General features: G+C 49.5%; 1 protein-coding gene across 3 annotated transcripts; it reads right to left on the bottom strand.

Moving 5' to 3' along the window:
• Positions 1 to 1,056: 1,056 nt before the first annotated feature.
• KCNG1 (potassium voltage-gated channel modifier subfamily G member 1) lies at positions 1,057 to 10,258 on the bottom strand. Of its 3 annotated transcripts, XM_064391149.1 has the most exons (5): positions 10,109 to 10,241; positions 9,776 to 9,960; positions 6,652 to 6,765; positions 4,617 to 5,421; positions 1,057 to 4,132 (listed from the first exon to the last, which is right to left on the bottom strand). In XM_064391149.1, exons 4-5 carry the CDS (start codon positions 5,373 to 5,375, stop codon positions 3,362 to 3,364), a joined length of 1,530 nt encoding a protein of 509 aa, XP_064247219.1. In that variant the 5' UTR covers positions 5,376 to 5,421; positions 6,652 to 6,765; positions 9,776 to 9,960; positions 10,109 to 10,241; the 3' UTR covers positions 1,057 to 3,361. The 3 variants fall into 3 exon arrangements, with proteins under 3 accessions (XP_064247219.1, XP_064247218.1, XP_064247220.1); XM_064391148.1 differs by lacking the exon at positions 9,776 to 9,960 and having other exon boundaries at positions 10,109 to 10,258; XM_064391150.1 differs by lacking the exon at positions 10,109 to 10,241 and having other exon boundaries at positions 4,617 to 5,418; positions 9,776 to 10,102.
• Between the last annotated feature and the right edge of the window lie 43 nt (positions 10,259 to 10,301).

The following is a 10,301-nucleotide window of genomic DNA, read 5'->3' as shown; positions in this document are numbered from 1 at the left end:
GTCCCTATACCATCTCATACCTGGATTTTCCTGCAGGGGAATAATTTCTTTGCTGGTTCTTTCTGGCCTGCTCAGAGCTGTGCCCCAGCCCCACTCCCCGTGCCACCCTCCACCCCTCTGTGCCTGCAGGAGCACAGGGAAGGCAGGGAGAGCCCATCCCTTCAGGAATGCAAGGAGCAGAGCTGCAGCTGTGGGATTGCAGCTGGCCAGAGCCCCCGGGGCAGGGATCAGGGCAGGGATCAGGGCAGGGATCAGGGCAGTGCCAGCCCTGCTGTGGGATTGCAGCTGGCCAGAGCCCCCAGGGCAGGGATCAGGGCAGTGCCAGCCCTGCTGTGGGATTGCAGCTGGCCAGAGCCCCCGGGGCAGGGATCAGGGCAGGGATCAGGGCAGGGATCAGAGCAGGGATCAGAGCAGTGCCAGCCCCTGCTGTGGGATTACAGCTGGCCAGAGCCCCCAGGGCAGGGATCAGGGCAGTGCCAGCCCTGCTGTGGGATTGCAGCTGGCCAGAGCCCCCAGGGCAGGGATCAGGGCAGTGCCAGCCCTGCTGTGGGATTGCAGCTGGCCAGAGCCCCCAGGGCAGGGATCAGGGCAGGGATCAGGGCAGTGCCAGCCCTGCTGCTGCTGCTGCAGACTGGCGCTGCCCTTGGGCTCCATCAGAGCTCCAGTGCTGGGCTGGAGCTGTGCTGGGAAAGGGCCAGACAGGAGTGACAGCCTCAGCTGCCACAGGAAACAGCCAGCTCGTGAGCCAGGCCATCACCGCCATGGACCAAACCCCAGATAACAGAGTGCAGAGAGCACAGACCCCAGGAAAGCTGGAACACGGCAGGTGGGGTCCACACTGAGACCTCTGAGCTGGATTTATTTGGCACAAGGACTGCAGCAAGAGCTCTCCCTGTGTCAGCAGGGAGGTGACAGCCACTCACTCACACCCCGAGCTGCTCACAGGCACCTGCTGCCAGCACAGCTCGACACAGGGTGGGCACATCCCCAACCTGCAGAACCTGCAACAGCCAAGATGCTTTCACAGCTTTGCTCAGCCAACACCCAACTCCAGGGTGATGTTTTTATTTTATTTTTATTGGACAAGGGCTTTAGAATCAAGCTCTAGTTGTGGGATAAAAAAAAATTAAGTGATACATGAAATAAATGAATGTTAATGTAAAGACAGTGAGAAAATGGATGGCCCTACAGCATTTATTAGCTAGCAGAACATGGAAATGAGCTTAGGTTTTATTTGGTAAGTTTTGATTTCTCCTTATATTCACGTACAGCTCCTTATTTATGGCTCAGCCTGTCAAACACATTCTTAGATAAGCAACTGTTGCTCACAGGACTAATCTAATTACCAGTTCTTTTTATAACGAACGCTGACACAAAGGTAGAAGATGCATAGCACTTGTGCTGGAGCCAATGCTCCAGATGATCAAACAGTTTTGAGATTTAAAAAAAATGGGGAGAAGAATTTTTTGTCACGATGTTCCTGTTTTTTGTCCAACTCTAATTAAAGATGAAGAACAAGAGTGAAAAGCTGGTTCATTTGCAGCTTTGGCACAGAGTTAATTGCCAAGAGTTTAGACTGGATATTTTAGCACTCTGCAGTAATGTTCCATAGGCACATTTCCCTACCACAGGCTGGAGAATGCTAGAGCCCTAATTATTTGTAAAGTGCATTTTTAAAAGTTTGGAATTTTCCTTCAGGAACAAGCATATCAGAACAGCTTCAAATGGTATTTTAAAGAAATTTTAACAGTGTGCTGTAGGTACACAGACTGAGAAACTGAATTTACTTTTTTTGGAAGGACAATGTTGTGTCCTTGGCCTTCTTTTAAACCATAAACCATTATGCATTCTGACATTTCTTGCAACCTGCTCTAGAAATGCCAATAAGAAATAGTATTTCTGAAAATTAAGACAAAGCAGCATTGGTCAGTGTGATGGGGACTTCTAAATTCCCCTTAGGTCTTAGCAAGTAATTTTACTGGAAAAGAGTGGAAAATAGGTGAAACTCTTTAAATCAGCTTTTCTTTACCTCTAAGCACACCTGAAATCAAACAAGTTTCTTGTGACAAATCCAAACAAGTTGGATTTAACTATTTCTGAAGTCCTGGAGTTTTTCTCCTGAGCTGTTCTGCAAGTCAGGGTCATTCCCTCTAAAATAAAGGGGGTCTGCCATGAGCCTGCACAGAAACCTGTGCCACAACCAAGTGTTCTTGTGCTCAGGGACAGAGCCTGGACCAAGATGAACAATACCTGGTTGTGCTTTAGGCTGCTCACTGCTTTTTCCTCTCCTGTTTAAAACCTTCCCCATTACCAGCAGATGGTAAAGATGGCAGAGCTGAAGAGAATCCTGTGCCCAGTCCCTCCTGGTGGAGACAGGGAGGCACAAAGCTCTCCGTGTGCCCCTCCATGACTCAGATCTGATTTTCTGCTTCCCTCACGGGCACAGAGCTCCTGCTCCTGCCCCAGAAGCGAGAGCTCGTGGCAGGGTGGCCCCAGTTTGCCCAGCAGTGCTGGGGTCCCTGAAGTGCCCTCTCCCAGTTCCCTTTCAGAGCCGAGGGAGAGCGAAGCTGGAGCAGATGGTGGGGAGGCTGGCATCCCCTCATGCATATTTCACTGGCTTTGCAGCTAGTCACCTCTAGATAACAGCATTAAGTGCTACAAAACTCCAAGGCTTCCTTCCTTGGAATGTTGCATTCGATGGCATCGGATCAATGCTGTAACAGCAATTCAATTTTGAAGCTGGTGAGCTCTGAGTATTTACATCTTTAGCAGGGTTAGGCTATGAACAGCTCGATTCTTCTGTTCTGCTGTGGGTAGGGCTGACTCGCAAAGAAAGAGCTGCTTCTGTGCTCAGTGACGAATCCTACTTGGCGTTTTTTAAAAGCACAATGGGACAAACATCTGTGGTTATTTCCATTACGCTCTAAGGCGTGTTACTGGGAGACAATTTAGCCATTAATTCTGATGTATTTACATTATTTATATACAAGAGGAACGAGAAAAATGGTAGCCTGTTTAATGATTATGTACATTGTGATTCGGTTGGAAAAATGTGTATTACAAGTGGCAAAACAGCCTGTCAAGTGCATAATTATATGTTGCTTTTTTTTTTGTTGTTGTTGCCAGAGAAGTTTTAATTCCTTAAATCCCACTGCATGATCTCAGTGAAAGTTCTGCCCTATACATTATATGGGGGGGAGGAAGGAACAGCATAATTACCAACTTCTTAAACCACATCAGGTCCTGGTGAGAGCCCCTTCTCTTTGTTTTAATATGAGGATTACCTTGGTAAGGTGCTTCCAGAGCGAATTAAGAGGTGGAATCCGACACAATGACAGCAAGAGAAACAGGAAGGTAAATTTCACTCATTGTCCCTAGTCTCGGAAGAGAGAGTGGTGAACAAAACCTCGCTGCCTTGCGACTCATTGCTCATCTGAGATTTGGCTTTCAGTAAGAACTGTGCTCTCCTGTACATGATCCTCTCCTGCTCCTGCTTCAGCTCCAGGTAGGAGCGTGAGAAGGTGTGGAAGATGGAGGTGACCGGGAAGGCCATGAGGAGGATGCCGCTCAGGATGCTGCTCAGGGCCACCACCTGCCCGGGGATGCTCCTGGGCACCATGTCCCCGTAGCCCACGGTGGTCATGGTGATGACGGCCCACCAGTAGCAGGCGGGGATGCTGGTGAACTCCTGCGAGTCGGCCATCTCGTTCTCGATGACGTAGAGCAGGGGCGCGAAGAGCGCGATGGCCACGCACAGGAAGAGCAGCAGCAGCCCGAACTCGCGCGTGCAGCGGCGCGCCGTCAGCCCCAGCGTCTGCAGCCCCAGCGAGTGCCGCGCCAGCCGCATCACGTACAGGATGCGCAGCGCCCGCAGGATCCGCAGCACCAGCCCCACCTTGTCCAGGTAGATGTTGCCCGAGCTGGGCTTCTTGGAGCCCTCGGAGCCCGTGTCCACCAGCAGGGTGATGTAGTAGGGCAGGATGGCGATGATGTCGATCAGCGTCAGCGGCCTCCGCAGGAACGCGAACTTGCTCCTGGCCTGGATGAATCTGAGCAGGAACTCCAGGGAGAACCATGCCACACACACGGACTCCACAATGAAAATATTGTAGCACATCTGGGAACACTCACCCTGCAGGAAAGAGGAGGAGTTTGTAACCGGCTCTGGGTAATAACTGTTTTAGTTGGTGCGCTGACAGGAGGAGAGGCTTCTGTGTTGGTTTTTTTAAACCCAAAATATTAAAGGAATTGAAGCTGTTGCTATGGGGAAACACGTTGGCAGCTTGGAACATGCTAAATGCAAAACTTAGAAAGGCACTGCTTATTCCACAGAAGATACTGCTCGGGAATTTCAAGCTTTCTAAATAGCAAATACAAAGTCTAACAAGGTAATGTACAGAAGAGTGCTAAGAGAATTTTCTTTGGACATGAAACTGGATATGATTAATTCTCTTACAAGTAACTGAAGGGTCATGTAACATTTCAAATATTCTTCACAATATTTTCCCCCCTCTAAAGGCAGCTGCAAAATCCCCATTGAAGTCAATAACCTCAGACCTTGTACTTGCTCTGCTCTTCCCAGCACATACCACTTGGCATCCTGAAAGGCAACTTACCTTTTCCTCCTCCTCCCTCAGGTCAGGCATGGTGCTGATGGATAAGTTCACTGCTGTAATAGTTACAAACAAAACAGACAAACACGCAAACACCTTTCCAGGAAGGCCAGACTGGGGCCTTTCCACCATGTCTTGCAACTTTTTCATGCACAAACCAATTTTTGTCTCCTCTACTGTTTCACCTGTTGTTTCATTTTCTAGGAGGTCATCCTCCCGTTCATTAATCTCTGTGAGCTCCTCCATTTTTTGCAGGTACCTCCTTTTACAACACCAGTCCAAGTTGTCTTCCTCAATGCCCCAGTAGAGCAGCTCCTCTTGGAAGGACAGCGCGCACATCTCCCGCAGGAGCCGCAGTTTGCCAACCCGCAGGAAGGTCAGGATTGTCCTGAACGCCCCCGGGTTGCGGTCGAAGAAGAACTCATTGCACGTCACATCGTAATCGTCACAGATGTTCAGAATGTCGTCGAAATTGGTACAGAACTTGAGCTGTCCCAGCCGTGTCAGGGGGAACTCATCGAGCGTGGTCCAGGGGAGCAAGTACTTGATGCCCCCCACGTTGATGATTATGTGGCGCTTGCGGTCGTCGGGGTGGAAGCCTTTGAGGAGATCCTCCTGAGGGTGGATTAGCCTGGCTCTTTGGTAAAACACTCCCTTGAGGCTTTCAGATTCTGGAAAGAACGTGTGGTTGAAGGAAGCATCTGAAGTACAGCTCAGGGCACTATAGTCATAGTCGGAATTTTCTCCAGGCATAAGAGTCATCTTGGAAGACAGCTTGGCATCCCTTCGCTGCTTCTGCAAGTGTCTTCTGGAACAGAAAACAGACACGGGGGTGAGGAAATGGCAGGCTGCTTTCAGGTTTTGAACAAGTGTACTGGTTGGAGCTCAAAAGCATTTATGGATGATGAGAGCAATTGGAAAGAAAACAGCAGTGGTCAGACCTTTCTGGGCAGGCTGGGTTTGTCCAGCTGGGCAGCACTGACCCCGTGCCAGGGGCCGTGCCCGGATCAGGAGCTCTGCCTGGCATATTTATCACACTGGAGGACTCTCCTCTCTCAGATACAGAGGTCTCAGTTCCCAGCAGATAAACATGGAAACCAGAAATAATTCCTCCACATGGCAGGATGTTTCTGGTTCAGAGTGGAGGTCTAAAAATGATGACAGTATCACATTAGGACAAAGAATTCAAGTGTGTTTTGTAGAAAATTAAATTGTATAACCTTTTAAAGTATTACTCATAAAACTTTTGAGTATTTTAGCACCCATAAAATATATAGAATAAATCAGAAGTCAATTATGTTGTAATTCAGTAAATACACACTTCTAAAAAACAGTTAGTACAAAACTAATTTCTAAAAGGCCATCTGGAAGCCATTTGGGGGGAAAAAGCTCACTTGTATTGGTGACCACATAAACATTTGTATAGAGTTTATACACAATTAATGACATGGCAACTCCCTTTTTATGGCCTCATTTACAAAAGGTTGCAAAGAAGCACAGGATTTCCATACAGACCCTGGAATGTTTCAGTTATCACTGACACCCTACATGCACTAAGAGGGCTTTGTCCTTGCAGTGCACCGAGCCAGGCTGCCTCTGCCTCTGACTGTGAGAACCCAACATTTCTAATGACAACTTGCAAAATCCTGTTCAAATTCAGCTCATGCAACACTGGCGTAAAGTCCAGGGAGTGAAGAGAACAGAGTTCAACTGGGCATCAAACACAGGAGCTGGAAATGTTCAAACTCCTGGCCTCCCTTAGCCCCTGCACTTTAGGAGTCAGCCTGGAATCTGCTCCTGCACAGGAGCTGTGCAGCACTGCTCCAAGCCCTTTCATCTGCACACTCAGCCTCAGCTAGTGCAGAGTCCCTGAGCTTCACTTGATAAGAGTGTTTATTTATTGAGGAGATGGTACAATATAGAGACATTAAATATGCACCAGTATTTTGGGTTTCTAGCCCGAGGTTCACAGGAAAGGAATAAATATTCCAGTTGATTGGCTTCAGTGGAGTTTTGTTCTTGTCCTGGCTGCACTTACCTCCCCTTGGATGTGCACCCCAGGGATACAACCCCTGCTGGGGCCACTTGCTGAGCCACAGAACCCTCCTTTTCAGAAGCTGGGTTTATAAACCACACCAGGAGTGGTACATACCTATTCAAGAAGAAAAACCCATGATTACACAACAGCAAAGGACTCAAAGCACAGCTGCACATCAGTTCAAGAGCTCTCCTTGCTGCAAGGGCACTTACAATGCTTCAATTAAAAACTCTCTCAGTCCTGCTCCTGAACTTCCCGGGGGTTTGGGCTGAACAGAGCAGCTCTGTGCACACTTACAAACTGGGTGGAGAGTTATTTCCTGACTCCCCACTCATCCAGAATCACAGAATGGCTTGGCTTGGAAGGGACCTTAAAGCTCATCTTGTCCCAGCCCTGCCGTGGATCAGCAGAAGAAATGCCACTGGAGTGCAAGCTGTGGTTTGATATGGAAACCAGGGCTGCCTGATGGATGTTTGTGTAGGGCTTCAGCTCCCAGACCAACTGCTGTTTTATTTTAAAATGCCTTTTCCCTTCTGCCTCAGCCATGTCTAAAGCAGGGCTGGTCCAAACAGAATGAAGATTATGACTGATATAAGATATGGATAAGTGGGAGCTGTTAACCACTTTCCCTTCTGTAATACCAGATGATGTTGGTTAGCAACAACTTATCCTCTGAATCTCAGCCAGGAAAAATGAGGAGGCAGCTCTTCTCTGTCACTGGTTTGATCTCCCAGCTCATCCACAGTTGACACAATGGGAAGAAATGGAGAGAGGGAAATGTAAATGTTCTGCGTGTGTCAGACACACGCTGAAACCCTGAGGCAGCAACTGTGAAAGAGCAGAGCAAAGAGAAAGGGATTTCTTTCCTCACTGCCAGCTCCTCGACCTGTGTGAGACAACAAATTGGACAAATGAATCCCCCGTGAGCCACACTGGGTGGCTGCACTTAGAAAAGGTTGCTCCTTGCTTTGCCATACCCAGAGCTGGCAAGCCTACAAATCCCACGTAGGATCTGGTGCTCCACATGGGTTATTTTCATGTTCTCTGCCTCAGATACACGCAGCATCATATCTACAGGGGAAGAGTAGGAGGAGATAAAGGACAATAATAAACGTGGCCTGACTTGAAGGAAGGGAGAAAGGAGAAAAAATAAACCAATGCATTTCTCTGTGTGCTTCTTTTCCTTCTGAGGTGCCTCGACAGAATGATGGTCAGTATTGCTTTAGCATGAGAGAGATCTAATTAATGGAAGGGCTCCTTGCTATTGAGCTTAAAGCCCAAGCAAGCTGCTTTATTCCTCCCTTGCAGCCTGATGACACTGAGGGCAGCTGGTAGGAAATGCCTTCAGGAGTGAAGACAGCACACAGCAATGTAAGGTCAGACAAACACACCAGCCTTGACAGCAACTAAACAAGGTGAACTTTGGAACAGTGAAATCCTCTGCTCTGCTCTGCTCTGGCTGAGTCAGGCCCAAGGGTAAAAGCCCTCCTGGCCTGGGGTCTGAGCAGCACTCTGCCCTTGGAGTGCCTGGGACTCGCTGAAGCCCAGCCCAGCTTCCTGCCCTGCTGACAGCGTGCTCTCCTCCTGGACACCCCTTCTCTCTCAGCACCATTGCTCTCGTGTTCTGTGAACTTACCAGGGCAGGAACTGTCTCTTCCTGCATTATCCACCCTGGGATTGCTCTAGCTTTTAGAACCTGCAGGAATAACCAGCCTAGGGCAAGGGTGACTCCAAGGGGTGGATTGTGCATGGCAAGTAAGAGAGGACATATTTGCAAAAACCTGTCCTGCACAAGATGATATCCATTATGTCTGGTGAAGAAATCAAATTAGAAATCCGTGCTGCCCTTACTTGCAGCCGAAATTCAGGAAGGATGCCAGACTCCGAGGCAATGGGAAAAGAATTATTAAAGATGCCCTTCTGAGAGAAGGAAATAGAACTCATGAGAAACATGATAAAATTCCACTGCAAGTGTTGTTCCCCCCCCCCGTGTCCGCTGCAGTATTTTGAATTCTGCAGTGCATCTCTGATGTAATCAGAGCTCCTGCAAGGAGTCCTGCTCCTGCTCCACGGCACAGACAATTCAAAGTTGTGCCTGGATGATAACAAGCCTGCAAAGAAGATGCAGAACTCCCCCCTCATCTCTTCTATCAATTCCAGTGCCAGCAACTCATCTCTGTTGCTTTTCACCATTTGTAAATTGTTTAAAAAGACATTTTTAAAAGTTTCAGATTTCAGTGCAGCTTGAATATGAATATAGTGAATTTTTGGAAGGAATTCCATAAGGAACAATGTATTGATCTCTCCTCTTTCCTTAGTTAAGCAGGCAGCATTTCCAAGCAGTGCCACACTCAGCTCTCTCCTGGCACAGGATTTCTGTGCTGTGCCTCACTGCCAGGTACCTCCTGCCACACTCCTGCAGCTCCTTACAGCCTAAGAGCAGACCTCAAACTTCAACTCTGCTTGCAAAACTGCACTTCCAGCCAAATCAAAGTAAAACGCAGAAAGGTCAATGAATACTGTGAAATAAAACTCTCCTGAAAAGCAGACAAGCTGAAAAAACCATGCTCTGTCTTGCTCTCCCTGAGCTGGACAGTTGTGGCATCTTATGACAACCTACAAAGAGAATTATGTCAAATACGTTACTCACTCTTTGGTTTTATAAAGCTGAGCCTTATTCTACTGATAATAATCAAAAGTGAAATAACTTTGCAGATAACTTATATCCTCAGGAGAATGTTCTGAAATACATCAGGATTAACAACTGCAGTTACTCTCCTGCTGTGAGACATATTTATGTCAACAAATTTGAGCAAGTCACATTCATAGCAATCTCTTAAACATAATTTTAAAAAGTAAAGGATTTGATATTTACTTGTATTGATAAATATTGTGCTACCGAAATTAAGACACGCAGTCATGGAAGAGTTCTTTCATGCTGGTCCTGTCCTCAACCCCTCCCCAAGTCTTTTCCAATGAAAAAAAAAAAAATCTACTGGAAAGACATTGCCCATCAAGAACAGCTCACTCCATGTGCCTGTCAGCCACCAACGAGCAGAAGTCAGCAAACCCACCAACACAAGAGACACCCCTTAATCATTTAAAAATAAAAGCCAGAAAGGACCTGGAGGTTAGGCAGGGCGGCAGAGGCGGCAGGGGCGATGCTCCATCCCGCGGGGCGCGGAGCCGGCCGGGCAGCGCGGGGGCAGCGCCGTCAGCCTCCTCCGCGCCGGGGCCGGGGCTCCGCGCGCCGAGCCGCTCCCGGCCGGGCTCCGCCGGGGAGTGCCGGCCGCTCCCGCTCTTCCATCCCTGCCGAGGGACACAACCTGTTGCTGCCGCGGCCGCGGGGGCCCCGCCCGCTCCGGGGGCTCGGCGGCTCCGGCCACCCCCGGCCGGGCGCTGCCCCCGCGGCTGCCCCGCGGCTCCCCCCGGCGCCGGGCAAGTCGCCCGAACTTGCCTGCGAGTTGCCCGCGGCGGCGGCGGCGGGCAGCGAGCGCGGGGCCCCGCGGCTGGCTCGGCACCGGGCGCTACCGAGCGGCGGCTCCGCCGGGGCCGCGGGCGGCGCGGGAGCGCTCGGGCCGAGCCCCGGCCCCGCGCATGGTGCGGCACCGGCACCGGCACCGGCAGCGAACAGCGCCCGGCAGCCCTGC

The sequence above is a fragment of the Passer domesticus genome, chromosome 16 (assembly GCF_036417665.1).
Source record: "Passer domesticus isolate bPasDom1 chromosome 16, bPasDom1.hap1, whole genome shotgun sequence".
Taxonomy (NCBI): Eukaryota; Metazoa; Chordata; class Aves; order Passeriformes; family Passeridae; genus Passer; species Passer domesticus.
This window is presented reverse-complemented; position numbering and strand designations above follow the sequence as displayed.